Source organism: Erythrolamprus reginae, chromosome 2 (genome assembly GCF_031021105.1).
Source record: "Erythrolamprus reginae isolate rEryReg1 chromosome 2, rEryReg1.hap1, whole genome shotgun sequence".
NCBI lineage: Eukaryota > Metazoa > Chordata > Lepidosauria > Squamata > Dipsadidae > Erythrolamprus > Erythrolamprus reginae.
Genome location: NC_091951.1, coordinates 8,082,297 through 8,110,272, shown reverse-complemented (window position 1 = coordinate 8,110,272; position 27,976 = coordinate 8,082,297). Strand labels below are relative to the sequence as shown.

Genomic DNA, 27,976 nt, shown 5'->3' with positions numbered 1-27,976 from the left:
TACACCTCCCACGGGTCTTCCAAACTGCTGGGCCACAAGCCAGGAACAGAGACGTCGAGAACAAAGCAGGTCACCGTAACTCCAACTGATAACACTCCACATGGCTTCAAGGGCTTGCCTGCCTTTAAACCCTGCTAAGGAGGACCACACCCAAGCCCAGCTGTTCCTAATTCAGTACTGATAATACTTCTTTAATTGCTCCTTTCTTTGATCTCAACGTCTCTGTCGCATGTCAATGATGGCTTGTGCTTCATCACCTAATGACTCCAAGCTACTGGCTGGGGAGAGCCCCCCCCCCCCCCGTGGCTGTCATGCTGTTCTCCTTCGTCCAATTCCTGACTTTCCTCTACCCCGTCTCACTGCTCAGCCCCCTCCTCTTCGCTGTCCTCCTCCTCCGGGCATGGAGCCAGCAGAGACGCAGCCGGTCCCTGAGCAGCCTCAGGCTGAACCACAACACCTGGGCCTCCTTTTTTGCTGGCAGAAGGCTGCAGAAGGCTGTCACGGCCAAAAATGGAGCCTGGGAAGGTGTTTTGCAGACTCCCTGAGCTCCATTTTCACTAGCAGAGGCACCATGGGTCAGTCCTTTGCTGTTTCCAGGGTGGCTCCTCAGGCCAGATCTTTTTTTATTATTTATTTATTTATTTATTATATACATTAAAAACAGGGTACAGAAAAGTAAAGGGAATATATACAATGTACATTCTAGCAATTATAGTTTACTTATATAGCATGCGTGATTGGGGAAGGAGAGGGAAAGAAAGGGAAAGGGATTTAGAAAAAAGGGAAAGAAATACAAGAGGAGGACGAATAGAAAAATAGAGCAAAAAAAGAGTAGTAAGAAGAGTGGGGGGGCCAGCGTTGGAGCTGGGGCATCTATTTTTTGCGGCCTGTGGTTTAAGCATATAGGTGGTATAGATTTTCCTGAAGTTTTATCCATATGTATTTGACGTAGTTGCTAGTGCCATCATTTATCAGTGATTTATGAGTTTGTTCATTTAGTTTCTTTGTAGTTCAAAATTTGTGTCGATCGATGTTTACATTTTATTTACTGGTTTTACACGTTGTTTTAGTTGGTCATTTTTCTTGATGTATAATTTTTAAGTAATTTCTTTTTTTTAAACCAATGGTACCATTTGTCCCAAGCTTTGTAGAAATCTGTCTCATCCTTGTTTTGCAGTTCCATTGTTAGCTTGAACATTTCTGCACATTCCATTATTTTAATCAAAAGAGATAAAAAGGTTGGGTTTTTTTCCCTGTTTCCAGTATTGTGCATATAGAACCCTTGCGGCTGTAATAATGTGAATTATTATATATCTGTTTTCTTTATTAAAATTTTGTCTTATGATTCCTAATAAAAATAGTTCATGGATGGTCTGGGAGGTGATTTGTTCTAATATAATTGATGATTTTATACCAATATTTTTGGGTGGTTTCACATGTATGTGGTAATATGTACCTGGTTTTTCCCTGCACTTCCAACATAGTGGTGATAAATTTGGATACATTTTTGCAAGTCTAGCCGGTGACAGGTGCCATCTGTAGAACATTTTGTAATGATTTTCCTTATATGAAGTTGCCATCGTTAGTTTGTAGATGACAGGCCAGATCTAAGCACCCGGTGGGCTGGCTTCAGCCCCCAGGCCTTGAGTTTGACAGCCCTGGCCTAATGGATCCAGAGATGTCCACAAGGCAGGATTTTCTATGCATGACGATTGGAAATCCATTTCATGTGATGGTGCCAAATGGTGCTCTTCAAGTTGTCAAAGTTCAAGAAAAGTTCAGAAACACCAGGGACCTATGTCTGTCTTGTGTTGATTTCAGACCAGGTCTCTTCCACCCCTGCACCTGCTTCCTGGAGACCAGGTGCTGTATAGCTGTGCAAATCATGGTCCTGTCTCTCCTCCAGATCTCACGGGATTTTGCCCAACCATCATTCCTAAATCCCTGAATGCCGAGAGCAACCTGATGCAACATCTTCTTGGCTCTTGCCTGAGGTCCAAATAAATGCTTCTTCTGGAGTCCATGTGTTTAGACGGAGATTTGGAGAGGGTGCCAAGATGTGAGGTCATGGCTTGCCTGTAAAGTTGTAGTGGCACTCACTCCGTTCTGGAGAGAACTCTGCTTCTGAAATGCTACCAGGTTTTGCCACAAAGACAAAGTTGCTCCTCCTGTTGGTGCTTCTGCTCCTTCTGCCCAGCAGAGTCAATGGGAAGAAATGTCCCCTCAACTTCACCAAGGATCAGGATTCAGTGTACAATTATGATCATCCAGGGGATTTTTTCCTTGGCGGGATCGTGCCTCCAAGAGCAGGGATACTTGGTCGAGAAAAATTTGATATGCTTTTCTATAACCAACCGCTTTTGTAAGTAGATCCGTTGGGTGGGTTTTGTACCATTTTGCATGGGAACAGCTTTCAAGAATATCCAGTCTTCCTCTCCACCAAGAATGATCCTCAGATAAATTTCTTCATCTGGAGAGGTTTCCCTTCTGGAGAGAGAAATCTGAGGCCACAATAGAAACATAGAAGACTGACGGCAGAAAAAGACCTCATGGTCCATCTAGTCTTCCCATTCAAATCCATTTTAGATGGTGTGGTGTGTTGTTCCATTTTATGAGGTTTCTGGAGCATAGGAATGTTTGTAGTGACTCCTCTACGGGAGTTAGGTGGATAGAAACATAGAAAAATAGAAGACTGACAGCAGAAAAGACCTCATGGTCCATCTAGTCTGCCCTTGTACTATTTCCTGTATTTTATCTTAGGATGGATATATGTTTATCCCAGGCATGTTTAAATTCAGTTACTGTGGATTTATCTATCACATCTGCTGGAAGTTTGTTCCAAGGATCTACTACTCTTTCAGTCAAATAATATTTTCTCATGTTGCTTTTCATCTTTCCCCAACTAACTTCAGATTATGTCCCCTTGTTCTTGTGTTCACTTTCCTATTAAAAACACTTCCCTCCTGGACCTTATTTAACCCTTTAACATATTTAAATGTTTCGATCATGTCCCCCCTTTTCCTTCTGTCCTCCAGACTATACAGATTGAGTTCATTAAGTCTTTCCTGATACGTTTTATGCTCCACCATTCTTGTAGCCCGTCTTTGGACCCGTTCAATTTTGTCAATATCTTTTTGTAGGTGAGGTCTCCAGAACTGAACACAGTATTCCCAGTGTGGTCTCACCAGCACTCTATATAGCGAGATCATAATCTCCCTCTTCCTGCTTGTTATACCTCTAGCTATGCAGCCAAGCATCCTACTTGCTTTCCCTACCGCCTGACTGTACTGTTCATCCATTTTGAGACTGTCAGAAATCACTACCCCTGAATCCTTTTCTTCTGAAGTTTTTGCTAACACAGAACTGCCAATACAATACTCAGATTGTGCATTATTTTACATTTGGAAACATTAAACTGCAGTTTCCATTGCTTTGACCATTTATCTAGTAAAGCTAAATCATTTACCATATTACAGACGCCTTCAGGAATATCAACCCTATTGCACACTTTAGAGTCATCGGCAAATAGGCAAACCTTCCCTACCAAACCTTCTTTATACCAATATTTATAGTAATAGAAGTAGTAAGGATAGAGTAAGACTAGATCTCAAACATTATGTAGCCTAACATCCTGCTAAATACAAGGTCTGCTAAAACTGGAGTACCCAATCCCCAAACTGCAGACCAGTACCCATCTGTAGCCCATTAAGAACTTTCCTAGCCAAGCGAGCAAAGCTTCATCTGCATATGTGTAGGATCTAGATAGAGTGTGAAATCATGTTCCCCCACCACTCTATGGAAAATAAAACCTATCCTGAAACAGGAAACTCACCTTAGTCACCTCATATAAGGAAAATCTTTATAAGATGCTCTACAGATGGCATTTCCCACCTACAAGGTTAGCTAAAATGGGCCCAAATCTCTCACTGAAGTGTTGGAAGTGCAAAATAATACCAGGGACATACTACCACATGTGGTGAGAATGCTCAAAAGCCCGCAAACTTTGGAATAAAATAAAACAATGGCTAGAAGAAATATTAATATTAAAGATACAGCTAAAACCCGAACTCTTTTTATTGGGTATTACCATAGATAAATACAATTGTTTCTGGTCACAATTCAAAGTGTTGGTAATGACCTTTAAAGCCCTACATGGCATTGGGCCAGAATACATCCGGAACCACCTTCTACTGCACGAATCCCAGCGACCGATAAGGTCCCACAGAGTTGGCCTTCTCCGGGTCCCATCGACCAAACAATGTCGTTTGGCGGGCCCCAGGGGAAGAGCCTTCTCTGTGGTGGCCCTGGCCCTCTGGAATCAACTCCCCCCAGAGATTAGAACGGCCCCCACCCTCCTTGTCTTTCGCAAATTACTCAAGACCCACCTTTGTCGCCAGGCATGGGGAACTGAGATATCTCCCCCAGGCCTATACAATTTATGTATAGTATGCTTGTATGTACATCTGTTTAATAATGGGGGGTTTTAAAAATATTTTAAATTGTAAATTATTAGATTTGTCATGAACTGTTTTATTGTGTTGTGAGCCGCCCCAAGTCTACGCAAAGGGGCTGCATACAAATCTAATTAATAATAATAATAATAATGATGATGATGATGATGATGATGATGTTGCATATTTTGACTATTGTTAGATTGGCTTTTGCACAAAAACAAAGAAATCCCCTCAGAGGAAGAGATATTGTATAAAATACTGTCTTATGCTAAAATGGACAGATTCATAATGAAACTGAAAGATAAAAAGGAATCAGAATACTTTGAAATCTGGGATAAATTATATTACTAGTGGGAAACGAAGAGTAATGTTGGGGTTATGATTTAGCAATAAGTTGGAGATGTATATACTTTTATCTTAGTGAATAAGGAAAAATGGATTTAGTGTTGTACACAAAATTGGGATGTATTTATATAAAGAATTGTATTTAGGAAGATAAATAACTCGATGGAAATAACTGGAATGTTAAAAATGGATTTAATGTTGTACATAAAATTGGGATATATTTATAACATAACATTCCAGTTAATTTCCATCGAGTTATTTATCTTCCTAAATACAATTCTTTATTTATTTATTTATTTTATTTATTTATTATTTGGATTTGTATGCCGCCCCTCTCCGAAGACTCGGGGCGGCTCACAACAAGTGAAAAAAACAATCCAATACATAATCCAATTAATTAAAATATTAAAAGTTTAAAAAACCCCTATACTAACATACACACACACAAGCATACCATGTATAAATTCAGCGGGCCCAGGGGGAGATGTTTAGTTTCCCCATGCCTGACGGCAAAGGTGGGTTTTGAGAAGTTTACGGAAGGCAGGAAGAGTAGGGGCAGTTCTGATCTCCGGGGGGAGTTGGCTCCAGAGAGTCGGTGCCGCCACAGAGAAGGCTCTCCCCCTGGGGCCCGCCAACCGACATTGTTTAGTTGACGGGCCCCGGAGGAGGCCCACTCTGTGGGACCTAATCGGTCGCTGAGATTTGTGCGGCAGAAGGCGGTCTCGGAGATATTCTGGTCCGATGCCATGAAGGGCTTTAAAGGTCATAACCAACACTTTGAATTGTGACCGGAAACTGATCGGCAGCCAATGCAGACTGCGGAGTGATGGTGAAACATGGGCATACCTGGGTAAGCCCATGACTGCTCTCGCAGCTGCATTCTGCACGATCTGAAGTTTCCGAACACTTTTCAAAGGTAGCCCCATGTAGAGAGCATTACAGTAGTCGAACCTCGAGGTGATGAGGGCATGAGTGACTGTGAGCAATGAGTCCCGGTCCATATCCCAATTTTTTTTAATTTTTCCAATTAAAAAATAAAAAATAAAACTTGTCCCTGGTGCCCAAAACGTTGGGGACTGTCATGCTAAAACACCGAATGAATATTAAAGTGTGTTATTGTTTCATTGCTAAACGAAGTTTTCGGAGAGGGGCGACATACAAATCTAATAAATCTTAATTATCTTAATCTTAAATGCAGGAGAGGATTTAATACGTACTGGTTCCTTCTCTCCTTTCTTTTTGCCGTCCGTGAGATCAACCAGAATCCCGAGGTTTTGCCCAATGTCACTCTGGGCTACGACATCTACGAGAACTATTTTCATGCAAGAATGACCGCCGATGCCCTGGCGGATTTGCTCTCCACCGGACAGGCAAATGTTCCAAACTACGTTTGTGGAAGAGAGAAGAGGCTGCTGGCTGTGATTGAAGGGGCCAGTTCTGACATTTCTGAGCAGATTTCCACCATGTCAAGCCTCTACAAAATGCCACAGGTATGGATGGGGATGGGGGTAAAAAAAAGTTAAGCCTGAATCTGTCCTGCCCAGGAAAATGTCATGACCGTCCAGATGTCCTTACCATAGAAACATAGAAACATAGAAGTCAGACGGCAGAAAAAGACCTCATGGTCCATCTAGTCTGCCCTTATACTATTTCCTGTATTTTATCTTAGGATGGATATATGTTTATCCCAGGCCTGTTTAAATTCAGTTACTGTGGATTTATCTACCACATCTGCTGGAAGTTTGTTCCAAGGATCTACTACTCTTTCAGTCAAATAATATTTTCTCATGTTGCTTTTGATCTTTCCCCCAACTAACTTCAGATTGTGTCCCCTTGTTCTTGTGTTCACTTTCCTATTAAAAACACTTCCCTCCTGGATCTTATTTAACCCTTTAACATATTTAAATGTTTCGATCATGTCCCCCCTTTTCCTTCTGTTCTCCAGACTAGACAGATTGAGTTCATTAAGTCTTTGCTGATACGTTTTATGCTTAAGACCTTTCACCATTCTTGTAGACCGTCTTTGGACCCATTCAATTTTGTCAATATCTTTTTGTAGGTGAGGTCTCCAGAACTGAATACATTATTCCAAATGTGGCCTCACCAGCGCTCTATATAAGGGGATCACAATCTCCCTCTTCCTGCTTGTTATACCTCTAGCTATGCAGCCAAGCATCCTACTTGCTTTTCCTACTGCCCGACCACACTGCTCACCCATTTTGAGACTGTCAGAAATCACTACCCCTAAATCCTTCTCTTCTGAAGTTTTTGCTAACACAGAATTGCCAATGCAATACTCAGATTGAGGATTCCTTTTCCCCAAGTGCATTATTTTACATTTGGAAACATTAAATTGCAGTTTCCATTGCTTTGACCACTTATCTAGTAAAGCTAAATCATTTACCATATTACAGACCCATCCACGAATATCAACCCTATTGCACACTTTAGAGTCATCGGCAAATAGGCAAACCTTCCCTACCAAACCTTCCTGTATGTCACTCACAAACATATTAAAAAGAATAGGACCCAGAACAGACCATTGTGGCACACCGCTTGTAACCTGTCTCTGCTCAGAATACTCGCCATTAACAACAACCCTCTGATGTCTATGCTTCAACCAGCTTGAAATTCACTGAACTATCCAGGGATTAAGTCCAATCTTCACTAACTTATCTATCAGCTCTTTATGTGGAACCGTATCAAAGGCTTTGCTGAAGTCCAGATAGGCAATATCCACGGCACTACCTTGATCCAACATCTTGATCTTTCCTTCCTTCCTTCCTTCCTTCCTTCCTTCCTTCTTTCCTTTCTTTTTTTACCATGAATAAGAATTTATTGAAATCAAGAACTGCAAACATAGAATTTTTACAAAATATTACAAGTTGGTTAAACAACAATTCATACTCATGGAAACTGTTGTACGTCTGTGACCTCTGGTGCAAATTTCAAGGAAAATCTTTAGTACTTGGGGAAATTATTATTACTTATTATTATTTATTGGATTTGTATGCCGCCCCTCTCCGTAGACGCGGGGCGGCTAACAACAATGATAAAAACAGCATGTGATGATCCAATACTAAAACAACTAAAAACCCTTATTTTAAAACCAAACATACACACAAACATACCATGCATAAATTGTAATGGCCTAGGGGGAAGGGATATCTCAACTCCCCCATGCCTGGCGGTATAAGTGAGTCTTGAGTAGTTTACGAAAGACAGGGAGGGTGGGGGCAGTTCTAATCTCTGGGGGGAGTTGGTTCCAAAGGGCCAGGGCCGCCACAGAGAAGGCTCTTCCCCTGGGGCCCGCCAAACGACATTGTTTAGTCGATGGGACCTGGAGAAGGCCAACTCTGTGGGACCTTATCGGTCGCTGGGATTCGTGCGGTAGCAGGCAGTTCTGGAGGTAATCTGGTCCAATTTTTTATTTTATTTATTTATTTATTACTTAGATTTGTATGCCGCCTCTCTCCGAAGACTCAGGGCGGCTCACAACACGTGGAAACAAATCATAAATAATCTGACAATTTAAAATATTTAAAGATTTAAGAAAGACCCCATATACTAACAGACATACACACAAGCATACCATATATAAATTAAACATGCCCAGGGGGAGATGTTTCAGTTCCCCCATGCCTGACGGCAAAGGTGGGTTTTAAGGAGTTTACGGAAGGCAGGAAGAGTAGGGGCAGTTCTAATCTCCGGGGGGAGTTGGTTCCAGAGGGCCGGTGCCGCCACAGAGAAGGCTCTTCCCCTGGGGCCCGCCAACCGACATTGTTTCGTTGACGGGACCCGGAGAAGGCCCACTCTGTAGGACCTAATCGGTCGCTGGGATTCGTGCAGCAGGAGGCGGTCTCGGAGATATTCTGGTCCAATGCCATGAAGGGCTTTAAAGGTCATAACCAACGCTTTGAATTGTGACCGGAAACTGATCGGCAGCCAATGCTGACTGCGGAGTGATGGTGAAACATGGGCATACCTAGGTAAGCCCATGACTGCTCTCGCAGCTGCATTCTGCACGATCTGAAGTTTCCGAACACTTTTCAGAGGTAGCCACAGCTGAGAGATGGTTTTCTAATGTGAGCTGTGGATCGAGGAGGACGCCCAAGTTGCGGACCCTCTCTGAGGGGGGCAATGATTCCCCCCCCAGGGTGATGGACGGACAGATGGGATTGTCCTTGGGAGGCAGAACCCACAGCCACTCCGTCTTATCCAGGTTGAGTTTGAGTCTGTTGACACCCATCCAGGCCCCAACAGCCTCCAGGCACCGGCACATCACTTCCACCGCTTCGTTGACTGGGCATGGGGTGGAGATGCCATGTAGGGCTTTAAAGGTCATTACCAACACTTTGAATTGTGACCGGAAACTGATCGGCAGCCAATGCAAGCCCTGGAGTGTTGAAGAAACATGGGCGAATCTTGGAAGCCCCACAATGGCTCTCGCAGTTGTGTTCTGCACGATCCGAAGTTTCCGAACACTTTTCAAAGGTAGCCCCATGTAGAGAGCGTTGCAGTAATCGAACCTCAAGGTGATGAGGGCATGAGCGACTGTGAGCAATGACTCCCTGTCCAAATAGGGCCGCAACTGGTGCACCAGGCGAACCTAGGCAAACACCCTCCTCGCCACAGCCAAAAGATGATGTTCCAATGTCAGCTGTGGATCGAGGAAGATGCCCAAGTTGCGAACCCTCTCTGAGGGGGTCAGTAGTTTCCCCCGCAGGGTAATGGATGGACAGATGGAATTGTCCTTGGGAGGCAAGACCCACAGCCACTCCATCTTGTCTAGGTTGCGTTTGAGTTTGTTGATACCTATCCAGGACCCAACAGCCTCCAGGCACCGGCACATCACTTTTAAGAAATCTCTCAGGATCTACAAAATACCTTGTTTAATTAAAACAGTTATCAGCTGTCGCAAAACAAGACTAACAGGGCAAAAGACTGCAAACCAAAACTGACAAGAAATTCATCTGAATAAACTGGTTATTAAGCTAATTTATACAGATTAATTTCCAATTGTATGAATATTCTCATGAAGATACTGCAAAGTTAGATCAGTCCTTCAAACCTTTCTATATTACATTTATATCTCTTTCTTGACTGTGGCTATGTGTCAGTATGTGCGCATTAACAATTTTCATCAACAGATCAAATTCTCCAAACTTTGGCCTCAAATTATTTTCATTCTTATTCTTAATAGATCAGTTATGGTTTTGTGTCTGAAACTCTGAATGATAAAACCCAGTTCCCGTTCATCTACCGGACTGTCCCCAAAGAAGAATACCTGTATTGGGGAATTGCCAAATTGCTCCAACATTTTGGGTGGAATTGGGTCGGTCTCCTTGCAACGGACACTGACAATGGACAAAGATTCCTGCGGACTTTTAAACCCATATTAACCAAAAATACAATTTGTGCAGCTTTCTCGGTGAGCATCCCAACATTGCCCTTGGACATATGGTTGCTGAATAAAGCACCATTTAACTTGTGGAACCATGTCAGTGTTTTAATATACTATGGTGAATCTTCTCAATATTTCTCCAGGTTAATAAGCATGTTACAGACACATGTTGAAGGGACCGTCAAGCCACTCCTGGCAAAAGTTTGGATCACTACAGCAATGTGGGACCTCTTCATGAATTTATCTCCTGAAATACTGTCTCCTCGGCATCTCCAGGGTTTCTTCTCTTTTTTAATCCACACTGAAAGAAGACCACAATATGCTTATGAAACATTTTTTGTCCCGATGCAAGATTTTGGCACAATAGCTTTCAATTGTTCTTATTTCAAGCACCTCTCTTCTGTGAAAGGAAGGATGAGGTGCCGGGAGAATGAGAACATGGAGACCCCACGGGAAGAAGTAATAGAGAAAACTCTTGCTCAGGACGGCTACAGTATTTACAACCTCGCCTGGGCAGTTGCTCAGGCGACACACACTGCCTACCTATCCAGATCCAAGCAGAAAACAAGGAAGGAAAGAGATCACAGGCAGGTTCTTCAGACATGGCAGGTATTTGGTTTCCTTTAAAAAGCCTGAAAGTGAGCCTTCAGGATTCAAATCCATTTTAGATGGTGTGGTGTGTTGTTCCATTTTATGGGGTTTCTGGAGCATAGGAATTTTATTTATTTTATTTATTTATTTATTAGATTTGTATGCCACCCCTCTCTGAAGACTCGGGGCGGCTCACAACAACAATAAAAACAGTATAACAATGGAACAAATCTAATAATAAAATTACATTAAAAAACCCCAACAATTTAAAAACCAAACAACACATACATACCAAACATAAAATATAAGAAAGCCTATTCTGGGGGGGGGGAGAGAGAGATGCTGAATGATCCTTGACTTTTGAATAACCTCTGCCCCTGAGAACTTGGCACTTTGAGAAACTTGGCACTTTTTTGAGAAACTTGGCACTTTGAAAAACTTGGCACTTTGAAAAACTTGGCACTTTGGGAAACTCAGCACGTTGAGAACTTTAGCACTTTTATTAGTTGCTGCTGACCGGATTCCCTAAATGAATTGAATTATTCACTATTACCTATATTTGTATTTTCTGTATTTTTATTGTTATTTTTATTCAGTTTTATATTTATAGGTTTTTAAAAATTTGATAAATTTAGATATTTTTCTTATTGTATTTTAATAATCAAGTTAATCTATTTTAATTATTACTAATTTAATCTTAATATTATTGGGGGGTTTCTTAATGAATGGATGACTGGGGTGTATGTAATATTGTGCATAGGATGAATGATTGGTGTGACTGTGATGGTTGGAGTGGGTGGAGTTGTGGTATGCATGAGATGAATGAAAATAGTATGAACGACAGATTTGGCCCACCTGACGCTCGGGAGACAGGAGAGGAAGGGGCACTGATCTCTGGGGTGGCAGAGGGTCGGAATATTCCAGTGTTGCTGGGGAGAGGCAGATATGGCGGGGGCCACAGAGTTAGCCGTTCCAGGGGAACGGGGGATCGTTGCTTAATAACGATCCCTTGTTCTGGCTCTGTGAGCCCAATCTTGGGTACTGGTGATGAATGTAACTCTGGCCCTGGGCTCAGGTTGCTGCTACTCAATGCCAGGTCGGTGGTAAATAAAGCTCTCCTCATCCGGGATTTGATCCTGGATGAGGAGGCCGACCTGGCATGTATTACTGAAGCCTGGCTGCGCCCAGAGGGGGGTGTTCCTCTCTCTGAAATCTGCCCAGCTGGGTTTCAGATATGGCATCAACCTCGACCCCAGGGAAGGGGGGGAGGAGTGGCTATTATAGCCAGGGAGAGCCTTTGCCTACGTAGACTCATTGCTCCGGAAATTGCGGGTTGCGAGTCTCTCTTGATGAAGTTGGACTTAGGGGTTCAGGTGGGCTTATTTCTCACGTACCTGCCTCCCAGCTGCGTGTTAAAAGCCCTGCCTGTGCTACTCGAGGAGGTAGCCGGGTTGGCGGTGGAGTTCCCCGGACTCATTGTCCTTGGGGACTTCAACCTGCCGTCACTCGGCGAAACCTCTGGGTTGGCACAGGAGTTCATGGCCACCATGACAGCCATGGACCTGACTCAAGTAGTACAGGGTCCGACTCACGAGGGAGGACATGCACCTGACATGGTATTCCTTTCCGAGCAATTGAGTAATGGTCTGAGACTAAGGGGCTTAGAAACATTGCCTTTGTCATGGTCAGACCATTTCCTACTACGGCTTGACTTCCTGGCTCCAATCCTTCCCCGCAGGGAGGCGGAACCAATTAAGATGTTCCGCCCCAGACGCCTGATGGACCCAGAGGGCTTCCAGACGGCGCTTGGGGTTATTCCAGAGGCATTCGTCCACAGTTCGGCGGAGTCTCTTGCGGAGGCCTGGAATACGGCTGCTGCGGAGGCTCTCGACCGGATTGCGCCCTTGCGACCTCTCCGCGGCGCTAGACCCCGTAGAGCCCCATGGTTCAACGAGGAGCTCCAGGAGTTGAAACGCCAAAAGAGACGTCTAGAGAAGCGATGGAGGAAGAGTAGGTCTGAATCCGATCGAACACTTGTAAGAGCTTTTATTAAGACTTACAAAGTGGCGCTCAAGGCGGCAAGATGCGCGTACCATGCCGCCTTGATTGCATCAGCGGAATCCCGCCCGGCCGCTCTGTTTAGGGTGACCCGCTCCCTTCTTAACCAGGGGGGAGTTGGGGAGCCCTTGCAGAGTAGTGCCGAGGATTTTAACACGTTTTTCGCTGATAAAGTCGCTCAGATCCGGGCCAATCTCGACTCCAATTGTAAGACAGAGTCAACTGACAATGAGTCAGTCGAGGTGACTGGGGCACATACTTGTCCACCTGTCTGGGAAGAGTTTGATCTGGTGACACCTGATGAAGTGGACAAGGCCATTGGAGCTGTGAGTTCCGCCACCTGTTTACTGGATCCGTGTCCCTCCTGGTTGGTTTCGGCCAGCAGGGAGGTGACACGGAGCTGGGCCCAGGAGATTACCAACGCTTCCTTGGGGAGGGGAGTTTTTCCATCACTCTATAAAGAAGCGCTCGTGCGCCCCCTCCTCAAGAAGCCCTCCCTGGACCCAGCCGTACTTAATAACTATCGTCCAGTCTCCAACCTTCCCTTTATGGGGAAGGTTGTTGAGAAGGTGGTGGCACTCCAGCTCCAGCGGTCCTTGGAAGAAGCCGATTATCTAGGTCCCCAGCAGTCGGGTTTCAGGCCCGGTTACAGCACAGAAACCGCTTTGGTCGCGTTGATGGATGATCTCTGGCGGGCCCGGGACAGGGGTTTATCCTCTGTCCTGGTGCTCCTTGACCTCTCAGCGGCTTTCGATACCATCGACCACGGTATCCTTCTGCACCGGCTGGAGGGGTTGGGGGTGGGAGGCACTGTTCTCCAGTGGTTCTCCTCCTACCTCTCTGGCCGGTCGCAGTCGGTGTTAGTGGGGGGTCAGAGGTCGGCTCCAAGGTTTCTCCCTTGTGGGGTGCCTCAGGGGTCGGTCCTCTCCCCCCCTGCTATTCAACATCTACATGAAACCGCTGGGCGAGATCATCCAAGGACATGGGGTGAGGTATCATCAATATGCGGATGATACCCAGCTTTACATCTCCACCCCATGCCCAGTCAACGAAGCGGTGGAAGTGATGTGCCGGTGCCTGGAGGCTGTTGGGGCCTGGATGGGTGTCAACAGACTCAAGCTCAACCCGGATAAGACGGAGTGGCTGTGGGTTTTGCCTCCCAAGGACAATTCCATCTGTCCATCCATTACCCTGGGGGGGGAATTATTGACCCCCTCAGAGAGGGTCCACAACTTGGGCGTCCTCCTCGATCCACAGCTCACATTAGAAAACCATCTCTCAGCTGTGGCGAGGGGGGCGTTTGCCCAGGTTCGCCTGGTGCACCAGTTGCGGCCCTATCTGGACCGGGACTCATTGCTCACAGTCACTCATACCCTCATCACCTCGAGGTTCGACTACTGTAATGCTCTCTACATGGGGCTACCTTTGAAAAGTGTTCGGAAACTTCAGATCGTGCAGAATGCAGCTGCGAGAGCAGTCATGGGCTTACCCAGGTATGCCCATGTTTCACCATCACTCCGCAGTCTGCATTGGCTGCCGATCAGTTTCCGGTCACAATTCAAAGTGTTGGTTATGACCTTTAAAGCCCTTCATGGCATCGGACCAGAATATCTCCGAGACCGCCTTCTGCCGCACGAATCCCAGCGACCGATTAGGTCCCACAGAGTGGGCCTCCTCCGGGTCCCGTCAACTAAACAATGTCGGTTGGCGGGCCCCAGGGGGAGAGCCTTCTCTGTGGCGGCACCGACTCTCTGGAACCAACTCCCCCCGGAGATCAGAACTGCCCCTACTCTTCCTGCCTTCCGTAAACTTCTCAAAACCCACCTTTGCCGTCAGGCATGGGGAAACTGAACATCTCCCCCTGGGCCCGCTGAATTTATGCATGGTATGCTTGTGTGTGTATATGTTAGTATAGGGTTTTTTTAAAACTTTTCATATTTTAATTAATTGGATTATGTATTGGATTGTTTTTTCACTTGTTGTGAGCCGCCCCGAGTCTTCGGAGAGGGGCGGCATACAAATCCAAATAATAAATAAATAAATAAATAAATAAATTCCCCCATGCCTGGCGATATAGGTGGGTCTTGAGTAACTTGCGAAAGACAAGGAGGGTGGGGGCCGTTCTAATCTCCAGGGGGGGTTGATTCCAGAGGACTGGGGCTGCCACAGAGAAGGCTCTTCCCCTGGGGCCCGCCAAACGACATTGTTTGGTCAACGGGACCCGGAGAAGGCCAACTCTGTGGGACCTTATCGGCCGCTGGGATTCATGCGGTAGAAGGCGGTTCCAGAGGTATTCTTGTCCAATGCCATGAAGGGCTTTAAAGGTCATTACCAACACTTTGAATTGTGACCGGAAACCGATCGGCAGCCAATGCAGGCCACAGAGTGTTGTAGAAACGTGGGCGAATCTAAGAAACCCCGCAATGACTCTCGCGGCTACATTCTGCACGATCTGAAGTTTCCGAACACTTTTCAAAGGTAATCCCATGTAGAGAGCGTTGCAGTAGTCGAACCTTGAGGTGATAACGGCATGAGCAACTGTGAGCAATGACTCCCTGTCCAAATAGGGCCACAACTAGTGCACCAGGCGAACCTGGGCAAACACCCTCCTCGCCACAGCCAAAAGATGGTGTTCCAATGATAGCTGTGGATCGAGGAGGACGCCCAAGTTGTGAACCCTCTCTGAGGGGGTCAATAATCCCCCCCAGGATAATGGACGGACAGATGGAATTGTCCTTGGGAGGCAAAACCCACAGCCACTCCATCTTGTCTGGATTGAGTTTGAGCTTGTTGACACCCATCCAGACCCCAACAGCCTCCAGGCACCAGCACATCACTTCCACTGCTTCGTTGACTGGACATGGGGTGGAGATGTACAACTGGGTATCATCCGCATACTTATGATACCTCACCCCATGCCCTTGGATGATCTCACCCAATGTTTGTAGTGAGTCCTCGATGGGAGTTAGGTGGATGATGTTAACTCTCCTTGCACCTTTGATCTCTTCCCATATTGTTCTTTTCTTTGTCATCATAGCTTTATCCTTTCCTAGGAGATTCCCACTTCTACAATACTTGTATGGAGGGAGTTTTTCTGGATGAGAAAGGAGACCTCGCTGCCAAATTTGATGCCATGAACTGGGTGACCTTTCCTAATGAGTCCTTCACGGCCGTGAAGTTTGGGAGGATAGATAGGCCATGGAGGTCTAAAGACCTGGAATTCATCCTTGACCAGGAGGCTATGAATTGGTCACAAAGATTTAACCAGGTGAGCTGAGATTGTTAGTCTAATGTTCCCCATGCTCTGTTTCATTTTTTCCAACCAGTTGGCAAATATATGGGAAGTAGATGGATCTGGGTTGAAAGATTGCTTGGAGTCACTGTTGTTTCTGAAATAGCCAGGTTTTTTGGATCACTCATTGGGGATTCCATGATCAAGAGATCTATTGTGAATAAGCCAGGTTCAAAATGGCCGTTGGTTCATAGAAACATAGAAACATAGAAGACTGTCGGCAGAAAAAGACCTCATGGTCCATCTAGTCTGCCCTTATACTATTTCCTTTATTTTATCTTACAATGGATATATGTTTATCCCAGGCATCTTTAAATTCAGTTACTGTGGATTTATCTACCAAGTCTGCTGGAAGTTTGTTCCAAGGATCTACTACTCTTTCAGAGAAATAATATTTTCTCACGTTGCTTTTGATCTTTCCCCAACTAACTTCAGATTGTGTCCCCTTGTTCTTGTGTTCACTTTCCTATTAAAAACACTTCCCTCCTGATCCTTATTTAACCCTTTAACATATTTAAATGCTTTGATCATGTCCCCCCTTTTCCTTCTGTCCTCCAGACTATACAGATTGAGTTCATGAAGTCTTTCCTGATACGTTTTATGCTTCAGACCTTCCACCATTCTTGTAGCCTGTCTTTGGACCCGTTCAATTTTGTCAATATCTTTTTGTAGGTGAGGTCTCCAGAACTGAACACAGTATTCCAAATGTGGTCCCACCAGCGCTCTATATAAGGGGATCACAATCTCCCTATTCCTGCTTGTTATACCTCTAGCTATGCAGCCAAGCATCCTACTTGCTTTCCCTACTGCCCGACCACACTGCTCACCCATTTTGAGACTGTCAGAGATCACTACCCCTAAATCCTTCTCTTCTGAAGTTTTTGATAACACAGAACTGCCAATGAAATACTCAGATTGAGGATTCCTTTTCCCCAAGTGCATTATTTTACATTTGGAAACATTAAACTGCAGTTTCCATTGCTTTGACCATTTATCTAATAAAGCTAAATCATTTACCATATTACAGACCCCTCCAGGAATATCAACCCTATTGCACACTTTAGAGTCATCAGCAAATAGGCAAACCTTCCCTACTAAACCTTCCCCCTTGTTCTATATTTCTTTTTTTACTCTATAAAATAATTGTACAAATGCTATCTTATAAGAAAACTTCCCTACACTTCTTCCCTACTTGCAGCCAAAATTATAAAACCAGGTTAAGTTAATCCAAAGGTGAGGAAATAGACAAGAGAATCCTAGAAATCCTAGGTTCTATATTTCTGTTTGTACTCTATAAAGTAGGCTGTGATTATACAAATGCTACCTTATTTGGAAACTCCCCTTTCCTTCATGGTAGACCTGCAGCCAAAAGAGTAAAACCAGGTTAGGTTAGTCCAAAGGTCAGAAAATAGAGAAAAGAATCCTAGAAAAGAAACCATAAAAAGGTTCATTTGTTTACTGTCCGCTTATTGGTAAACTTGCTATTTTGTAATTTATCAGTTAGTTACTTTTTATTTGGTTTTAATCCAGAAGTTCTCTTGTTGGAGTAGAATTCAACCTCTCATTCCCCAAACGTAGCAAGTGTATTGACCACAGTAGCAAATATTGATCAATGTGGTTTATTCAACCAAACAATTAAGAATACAGTGGTCCCTCGACTTTCGCGGGTTCGACTTTGGCGAAAAGCCTATACCACGGGTTTTCAAAAAATAAATAAATCAATAAAATTTTTGAAAACCCGTGGTATTTTGTTATTTTTAAAATGTATTTAAAGGAGCTGTCTTTAAATAAAAGCTCAGCTTCCGCCCCAGCCTCCCGATCCTTCCCCGTTAATTCTCAGAGCATTGGTACGCTCCACTTGAAGAGCCTTACTGCTACCCACTGCCGCCAATTTTGCTGCTGCCGATATTGCTGCCGCAGAACCCCTCAGCTGTTTGGCGGCCCACATGTCTTCTGTTGACTGCGGCGGCCAAGGCTCAGCCCCCTCGCTGCACCCGTCTTCTTTCGGCGCCGGCCCCACTCGGGGAGGAGCCCTTGGTGGCCATGGGCAAGCCTCCGGATTTGGAGGCACAAGGCAGCCCAACGGATGGGCGGGTACCCGCCTGCAGCAGCAAAGGGGGGCAATGGTTTGGGCTGGTCAGCGTCTTAAGAAGGCAGCTGCGAGAAACATCAGCTTGGTGTGAATGGGCGGGATTGATGCCCTTTAAATTTAGGGCTTTTCCGGCTCGCATCTTCCAAAGTGACCGGTGGGATTTCCCCCCCTCAACCCCTCTCATAAGGCTTAAAGCCAAGCCTTACTGCTGCCCGCCACCACCACCGCCAATTTCACTGCCGCCGATTTCGCCACCGGTGGGCCTCTTAGCTGTTTGGCGGCCCATGTGTCAGCCGCTGCTGCCCAGATTGCCCCTCCTGCTGCCACCACGACCAACAGAAGACACGTGGGACGCCAGACAGCTGAGAGGCCCGGCGGTGACAAGGTCTGTGGCGGCAGAGGTCCCTTGAGCTGCCAAACAGCTGAGGGGCCCGGCAGCAGCAAAATCGGTGGCGACAGCAGTAGCAGGTAAGTGTGGGCCGCTGAGCAGCTGACATGCGCGGCCTCCACTCCAGCCTCTGCCGCCACCACCTGCACCCTAGAGCACAGCAAAGCCCCCAGATTGCCACTCCGTTGCCCCTGTGGGTTCTGGGGTTAAGTAAAAGCAGGAATGGAGGAGGGAGGGGGAGGAAGAAAGGAAGCATCTCTACTTCACGGAAATTCGACTTTTGTGGGCGGTCTGGGAACACAGCTACTTAAAACCCACCTCTGCTGCCAGGCATGGGGGAACTGAGATACTCTTTCCCCCTAGGCTGTTACAATTTTATGCATGGTATGTCTGTATGTCTGTTTGGTTTTTATTATAATGGGTTTTAAATTGTTTTTAGTATTGGATTATTATTATATGCTGTCTTATTATTGCTGTTAGCTGCCTGAGTATTCGGAGAGGGGCGGCATACAAATCCAATAAATAAATAAACGCAACCCCCGCAAATATCGAGGGAATACTGTACTTGGTTTCATATAATGAGTCAATCCAACCATAGTCATAGCTGCTAAAAGTTATGTCACTAATATCTTCTTCCCCTGAAAACAACCTAACCTTTGCCCATCCACCCAACATGTCGCCCATGAGCATGGCGACACCGTGGTTAGAGTGCAATACTGCAGGATACTTCTGCTGCCTGCCGTCTGCCTGCAATTTGGCAGTTCAAATCTCACCAAGCTCAAGGTTGACTCAGCCTTTCATCCTTCTGAGTTGGGTAAAATGAGGACCCAGATTGTTGGGGCAATATGCTGACTCTGTAAACTGCTTAGAGAGGGCTGCAAAGCACTGTAAAGTGATATATAAATCTAAGCGCTATTGCTATCAGTACATCTCCTGGGAGAACGTTTTACATCTATAATCAATACTCCTTTTCTTTTTTGGTCAGTCCCTGCCTCGCTCCAGGTGTACTGAAAGCTGTCTTCCTGGCCAAGCCAAGATGGTCCTAGAAGGAAGACCCCTTTGCTGCTATGGTTGTGCTTCATGTGCAGAAGGCACCATTTCCACTCATGAAGGTAGGAGACATAGGGGAAGGGAGAGGACTTGAACTATGGGCAAAAGAGACAATGAAGCATTTCCGTTCAGGACTGCTGAGAACAGTGTTCCCTCTAATTTTTTTTTGAGGTGGGCGGAAAAGTATAGTGTCTGAGCGGCAGTCCCTTCGGGACTGGGCGGCACAGAAATAATAAATAGATAGATAGATAGATAGATAGTTAGATAGATAGATAGATAGATAGATAGATAGATAGATAGATAGATAGATAGCAAGCAAGCAAGCAAGCAAGCAAGCAAATAAATAAATAAATAAATAAATAAATAAAAAACCCACCCTGTTTTGCCTCAGAGAATTTCAAAATAAAATACTGTACTGTGTGTCTATAACAGTGAGCTCATAATAGGGCAACTCTATCAATATCAAAATGCCACTTAAATAGTTGAGCTAGTTTCAAACTAGATTTTGATTTTCTTTCTCTCTTCCTTACTCCCATTCTTTTTCTTTCTCTTTTCCTTCCTCTCTTTTTTCTATCTGTTTCTCCCTCTTCCTCTCTTCCTCTCTCACTCCTTCCCTCTCACTCTTTCCCTCTCGGCTTCTGGGCAGGTTTGGAAAACTCTGAGTATGATTTTTAAGTGAGCGATTGCTCACTGCTCAGCTTAGAGGGAACTATGGCTTAGAAGCAAGCTTAGCGACTCTGGGCAACAGGTCTGTACAGAGGAAGAAAAATGACTTTGAGGGAGATAGGCAGGCAGAGAAAAAGAATTAAATAATTTGTTTAGAATATGCAGTTAATATTTGGTAGCCACTCAGAGACATTTCCCTAATTCACTGAACTATAGGAAGAACTTTGGGGTGGATGCCATCTGGACCCATTGCCTTATTTATCTTTAATCGTTCTTCTAAGACATCGGCCTCTAAGATCACTGGAGATGAATCCCTACGGCTGGAAGCAATGCTATATCCATCTATAGTAGAAACATAGAAACATAGAAGACTGACGGCAGAAAAAGACCCCATGGTCCATCTAGTCTGCCCTTTTACTATTTCCTGTATTTTATCTTACAATGGATATATGTTTATCCCAGGCATGTTTAAATTCGGTTACTGTGGATTTACCAACCACGTCTGCTGGAAGTTTGTTCCAAGTTTATATTGTAAAGTGAATTATATTATATTTCATCGCCTTTTCTATGAATTTCCTGATGTTTTCATTGACTCCAATGACTTCCAGGCATTTTACGATCCAGCTGTGTGGCAATGAGTCAAAGGCTTTCTTATAGTCAATCCAGGTCATATATAGGTTTGTTTTCCTGTTCTTACAGTTCTCCAAAATCATTTTATCAATTAGGAGCTGGTCTTTTGTACCTCTGCTTCATCTTTTATTGCCCTTTTGCTCCACTGGCATTTTCTGTCCTGAATTCTGTCAGCTATGATATCTCTCAGCAGTTTGAGCATGGTCGGCAGACATGTTATTGGCCTGTAGTTTCCTGGTATGTCTCCTTTGGCTGCGTCTTTCAGTATTAAATATGTTCTGCCAGTTGTAAGCTATTCACTGATATTTCCTGTCGGCAACATTTTGTTGAACAATTTGGCCATTTTTGCATGCAGGCTGGTCAGGTATTTCAGCCAAAAACCACGCACCTGATCAGTGCCAGGGGATGTCCAGTTCTTTACCCTCTTCACTCTTTTTGCAATAATTTCAGGTGTTATTTCCAGCTGCTGCATATTGCTCTTTGAGAATTTTTTCTCAAACTTCTTTATCCACCCAGCAGTTTTGTTATAGTCTTTTCAACCTCCCAGAGATCTTTCCAGAACTTTGTTGTTGCTGCTGTTGTTATTATTTCTATTATTATTATTATTGTTGTTGTTGTTGTTGTTGTTGACAAAACCTATGTGAGTTATCGCTACCCTTCCAGCTTTCTTTTCAAGACCCTTTCTGTTGATAATCAGCCCAACTCAACACCCATCTATATCTTCAGGGTTGAGAATAGACTTCCGATTTTAATCACACAGTATTAAAATAATGAATCATGCAATACAGTGCCACAATTCCAATCTTATTTTTGCATTTTTGTTTTGAAATTATAAAGCAGTGCAAAGGACACAGTGTATGTCTTACAGTGTCACATTGTGAACTATGATGGGTGTGGAAACTGAGATTCAAACAGGGAAGGATCTGCTCTCTTCTGATGTCCCTTCCTCTCTCCCCTCCCCTCCCCCACCCTTTCCCAAGCTTTTTAACAGGAATTTGCCATATTGAGATGTTTTGGAGAAAGGAAAATGGCCTAGAACAATGAGGGTGAACCTTTTGGGGTTCATGTGCCAAAGGGGGGTAGCGTGGGGGGTCATGCACATGCCCACACCAGAGTTCCCCGTGAGCTGCGTGCGTGCGCACACGTGCACCCCAAAATACCCCCCCGCGCACCATTTTCCACGGGCACGCGCTCCCCACCCCCCTGCCAGCCTGCGGGGGGGCGGGGAGGTGCTGGCAGTAGAAGGGAAGGGAGCCAGGCCACCCCTGCCTCCCCACGGTGCCTCCGGCCCCCTCGCGCCCTTGGCCTCTCTGCGATGCCCCCCGCCCACCCGATCCGCCCCCTCTGCTCCTCCGCCAGCTCCTGCCTTGGGGCGTGACTTCTCTCATGGCGGGGGGTGCGAGAGAGGGTTCTCCACTTCTCCTTCTCCACTTCTGCGCTCCCAGCCAGGGAGCTGCAAGAGAGGGTTTTCTCCACGCGCTTCAGGAATGCCCGCCTCGCCCCTCTCGCAGTTCCTTTGCTGGGAGCGCTTTCGTCCAGAGCTTTCAGCAAGGGGGCTGCAGTAGAGGCAGTGCAGGCATTCCCGAAGCGCTCAGAGAAAGCGCTCTCGCAGCCCCCTCGCTGACAAGAGAGAGGGAGAGAGAAAGTAAGTGAGAAAGAGAGAGAGAGAGAAAGGGGGGAGAGATAGCAAGAGAGAGAAGAGAAAGAAAGCAAGAGAGATAGAAAGAAAGAGGGAGAGAGAAAGAAAACAAGAGAGAGAGAGCAAGAGGGGGAGAGAGAGAGCAAGAGGGGGAGAGAGAGAGCAAGAGGGGGAGAGAGATAGAAAGAGAGGGAGAAAGTGAGAAAAAGAGAAAGAGAGAAAAATGACTCTTGATTTAAAGCATATGGTAAAAAGCACCCAAATAATAACAGAGAAAAAAAAACCCAGCCATTTGTGTGTGTGTGTGTGTGTGTGTGTGAACTCTTGAACCATTTCCAATAGCTCACCTGTTATTGGAAATGGTTCACACACACACACACACACACACACAAGGGGGGGAGGCAGGGATGGAAAAAGAGGAGAAGATAGTAATAATAGTAATAGATTTTGGTTTTGTTTTATTATTAATTTCTTTTAATAAAAAAGAAGGGAATTTTTATTTATTTATTTATTCATTCATTCATTCATTCATTTATTTATACTTCTATGCCGCCCAGTCCCAAAGGGACTGCCGCTCAGACACTATACTTTTCTGCCCACACAGAAAAAAAATTAGAGGGAACATTGGCCCACACCCTTTATTCCATTTGGGGAGCCTCTGTGCATGTGCATGTGACCCCCTGATCCCAGCACACTATAGCACACCCATTTTTCACTCTCCCCAAGGCCCAGAGCATTTCTAGAAGTCTGGGGAGGGCAAAAATGGCCTTCCCAACCTGCCTGAAGGCCTCTGGAGGCAGAAAATGGCCCATTTGACAACTTCTGCTTAGACACAAGGCCTATTTTTTTGCCGTCCCCAAGATCTAGAGCCTGGGGAGGGCGAAGATGACCTCCCCCTCCAGAGATCCTCCAGAGCCTGGAAATGTTCCTTTGCTGACTTCCTGTTTTATTTATTTTTATTTATTTATTTATTCATTTGTCCAATACACAAATACATAGGAAGAAAAATAGACATGTAGTAATATATATAAGGGTAAAAGTGAACTTAGAGGAGAGGATACATGAAAGAAAGAGAATATATATGATAAGTGAGAGAAAGGAAAGACAATTGGACAGAGGACGAAAGGCACACCAGTGCACTTATGCACATCCCTTACTGGCCTCTTAGGAACCTGGAGAGGTCAATCATGGAGAGTCTAAGGGAGAAATGTTGGGGGTTAGAGGTTGACACAATTGAGTCCGGTAATGAGTTCCATGCTTCGATAACTCGATTGTTGAAATCATATTTTTTACAGTCAAGTTTGGAGCGGTTCGTATTAAGTTTGAATCTGTTGCGTGCTCTTGTGTTGTTGCGGTTGAAGCTGAAGTAGTCATTGACCGGTAGGACGTTGCAGCATATGATCTTGTGAGCAATACTTAGATCGTGTTTTAGGCGCCGTAGTTCTAGACTTTCTAGGCCCAGGATTGTTAGTCTATTTTCATAGGATATTCTGTTTCGAGTGGAGGAGTGAAGGAGTGACTGGAAGTCCCACTTTTTTGCTCTCCCCTGGTTTCAGAGCTTTTCTAGGAGCCTGGGGAGGTTGAAAACAGCCTTCCCCATTCACCCAGAGGGCAGAAATGGCCCATTTCAAGTTGGGAATGGGCCAATTCTGGCTTCTGGGAGATGTTTCTACCCTCCCCAGGCTCCTAGAAAGGGTCTGGATATTCGGGAGAGCCAAAAACAAAACTTCCCCACCCCCTTTGGAGACTGGAAATGGCCTGTTTCTCAACTCCCAGTGGACCCAGAAGGCCTCAAAATCAGCTGGCCAATGTGTGCATGCATACAAGACTGAGCTCACATGTCCACCAATATGGCTCTGCATGCCACTTGTGGCACACGTGCCATAGATTCGCTATCCCAAGCATAGAAGGAAATACTCAAGTGGGACCAGAATGTTAGACATGGGGAAGCTTCCACCTGGCCGTTGTAGAGAGCAGGGACAGAAGGAAGTCTAAGTTGGTGTTTACAATTTATTGTAAAAGGAACATATAAACATCCTTGTCACTTGGAGTTCTACAACATTCATGTCTTCTTAAATAACCATTTGTACCATCTTCCAGAAATGCTTGTATTGTCAGACTATTTTATTGCAACTTTCATAACAAATTCCCATCTGGGTGATCCCATTGGCTGAATCAAGTAGATCAATTATTTTTTGTTGTGTTCAAATCCTCTATAAAGGAACCCCAGTAGCACACCAGTCAACTCATTAAGAAAACAGTACATTTAAACAATGGAGTCCTAAGTGACCAGGCTCTGGATTCATATACAGTGGTACCTCGTGATACGAACCCCTCGTGATACGAACCCGGGGTTTGGAAATTTTTTGCCTCTTCTTACGAACTTTTTTCGGCTTACGAACCCACTGCAGATCGCAAAATGGCGCTCCACTGAGCACTGCCACCCGGCTGTCACCTTTTAAAACAGCCGGGGGGCTTCTCGGCGTTCTCCCGAATGCTGAACCCGGAAGTTCGGGTTCCAGAGGCCGCCGAGAAGTGCCCGGCTGTTTCAGAAGGTTAAAGCCGGGCGGCAGTGCCCAGCAGAGCGCCGTTTTTACGATCGGCGGCGGCGTTTTCAGCCGATCTGGAGGCTGGAAAGGAGGTGGGTAATCCCAATAGGGAATTTCATGCGCGGAACTTTGATGTCATGAAGACGTCCTTCCTGGAGGCCGAAACATGACCTCCAGGAAGGACATCTTCGTGACGTCAAAGCTCCGCCCATGGAATTCCCTATTGGGATTCCCCACCTCCTTTCCAGCCTCCAGATCGACTAAAAACGCCGCCACTGATCGCAAAAACGGTGCTCTGCCGGGCGGCGGCGCCCGACTGTAACCTTCTGAAACAGCCGGGCGCTTCTCGGCGGCCTCCGGAACCAGAACCCGAACCTGAACTTTCGGGTTCGGCATTCGGAAGAACGCCGAGAAGCCCCCCCGGCTGTTTCAGAAGGTGACAGCCAGGCGGCGGCACTTCTCGGCAGCCTCCCGAACCCAAACCCGAAAAGTTCGGGTTCACGTTCGGGTTCGGGAGAACGCTGAGAAGCCCCCGGCTGTTTTAAAAGGTGACAGCCAGGCAGCGGCACCCAGCGGAGCACCATTTTGTGATTTTTTTTCCCTTTGCACGCATTAATTGCTTTTCCTATGGGAAACAATGTTTCGTCTTACTAACGTTTCGCCTTACGAACCTACTTCCGGAACCAATTAAGTTCGCAAGACGAGGTATTACTGTATTATCTTGAAATTTAAACTATTTGGTAACATAGGAGGCTCTTCCCTTAATTAAGACCTATTCTCTACTGCAACCAACCTCTACGCATGGCTTCACCAAAGCCATTCTTTTTGTTGACCTTGGTGTTTTTCCTTCTTCTTTTCTACTAAGGAGTTTTCAACAAAACGTCTCCTTTAACAGACCAGGATTTTGAGGCACAATATTTTAGTATATGCCTATTCAAAAGGAGTGTCTTGTTATGGTCATGTAAAATTAACATTTGAGGTCTTGCCTGTCTTCTCCCCAGATGCAGAGAAGTGCATAAGATGTCCAGAAGATCAGCATCCAAATAAAGACCAAACCAAATGCATCCCAAAGAAAGTAACCTTCTTGTCTTACAAAGAAGACTTGGGGATAATCCTGGCTTCCTTTAGCCTCACCTTGTCTTTGGTCACAGCCTTCGTCTTAGCAATCTTCATCAGATTCTTAGAAACTCCCATAGTCAAGGCCAACAACCGGGACCTTTCCTACATCCTACTGGTATCTCTTCTGTTGTCCTTCTTGACTTCCCTCCTCTTCATTGGTCATCCAAGAGAAGTCACTTGCCTTCTCAGACAAACTTCCTTCAGCATCATCTTCTCTATTGCAGTATCTTCCATCTTAGCAAAAACAATTACAGTGGTACTGGCTTTCCTGGCCACAAGACCTGGGAATGCTGTGAAGAGATGGCTGGGAAAGACTCTGGCTAACTCCATTGTCATTAATTGCTCTGGTCTCCAAGTTGTCATCTGCACCATCTGGCTGGGAGTTTCTCCCCCATTTCCTGAGTCTGACATGCATTCCCAACTAGAAGAGATTGTCCTAAAGTGCAACGAAGGTTCTGTCACCATATTTTATAGTGCCCTCTCATACATGGGTTTCTTGGCTGCCATCTGTTTCATGGTGGCTTTTCTGGCCAGGAACTTGCCTGGGGCCTTCAATGAAGCCAAGCTGATCACCTTCAGCATGCTGGTCTTCTGCAGTGTTTGGGTGTCTTTCGTCCCCACCTACTTGAGTACCAAAGGGAAGTACATGGTGGCCGTGCAGGTCTTCTCCATCCTGGCCTCTAGTGCTGGACTGCTGGGCTGCATTTTCATTCCCAAATGCTACATTGTTTTGCTACGACCTGAGCTGAATACAAAGGAGCAGCTAACAGCAAAAAGTAGAGATGGTTTGAGAGTGAATGCAAAGTAATCTTAATTGTCATAACATTCTCAGATGCTGCTACATCATAGCTTGGATTCAATTTCAGGGGAACTTAATGTACATATTTGAAGACCTCCATATATTCCATTACTGTTGAAGATGTTAAGGATGCTGATTCTTAGGGAGAAAAACAAGAGCTGAATTTCCTGATTCCTAATCCTCCAAATTAGGAGTCACCACCAGGGGACTCCCAGGGAGGGAGGGAATGGCTGTAGCTAATAAATAGGCAGGCAATCTAAGTGCTTGAAGGACCCCATCCCATAAGTGAGCAGGAGTAATTGCTTCAGTAGGTCATATTCAATTCAATTCAATTTATTAGATTTGTATGCCACCCCTCTCCGTAGACTTGGGGTGGCTCACAACAATAATAACACAATATATAACAAATCTAATAATTAAAAGTCATTAAAAACCCCTTATTTAAAAGAAAACATATACACAAGCATACCATGCATAAACTGTATAGGCCCGGGGGAGATGTCTCAGTTCTCCCATGCCTGGCGGCAGAGGTGGGTTTTAAGAAGTTTATGAAAGTTTACGAAAGACAAGGAGGGTGGTCCAAGGGCCATAATTTGAGCATCCCTGATTTAGTGCAATATTTTAAAAATGCAAAAATGCATAGGAAGAGTTGGCAAAACAATGCATAAAGGTTGACTGGTAGCCCTAGCTTTAATTACAATCAAGATACAAAAAGGACATAGAAGGGATTGGCATTGACATGGAAATTCAACAATTGGACAAGCTTCTGATGGACCCAGAAGAAAAAAATATCTACAAATTATATAACTACCTATTAGAATTTGATAAAATGGAGGATATAGTAAAGGGACTGATGATTGCATGGGCAAAGAACATCCTGAGTTTGGCTGCTTCTTCCTC

At 45.1% G+C, this 27,976-nt stretch overlaps 1 protein-coding gene across 1 annotated transcript; it reads left to right on the top strand.

Moving 5' to 3' along the window:
* Positions 1-311: 311 nt before the first annotated feature.
* LOC139159093 (vomeronasal type-2 receptor 26-like) lies at positions 312-27,085 on the top strand. Its single transcript, XM_070736455.1, has 9 exons — positions 312-525; positions 1,907-1,994; positions 2,201-2,362; positions 5,998-6,289; positions 10,003-10,230; positions 10,594-10,728; positions 15,890-16,120; positions 19,610-19,736; positions 26,160-27,085. The coding sequence occupies exons 1-9, from the start codon at positions 312-314 to the stop codon at positions 27,083-27,085; spliced, it is 2,403 nt and encodes an 800-aa protein (XP_070592556.1).
* Positions 27,086-27,976: the final 891 nt, after the last annotated feature.

Bases quoted from the DNA above. Each gene is read 5' to 3' on its own strand.
- LOC139159093 (XM_070736455.1), top strand. From the start codon at position 312: ATGCTGTTCTCCTTCGTCCAATTCCTGACTTTCCTCTACCCCGTCTCA. The intron at 2,363-5,997 runs GTAAGTAGATCC...TCTTAAATGCAG, and splicing joins TTCTATAACCAACCGCTTTT to GAGAGGATTTAATACGTACT. The intron at 10,729-15,889 runs GCGACACACACT...TTGTCATCATAG, and splicing joins TCGCCTGGGCAGTTGCTCAG to CTTTATCCTTTCCTAGGAGA.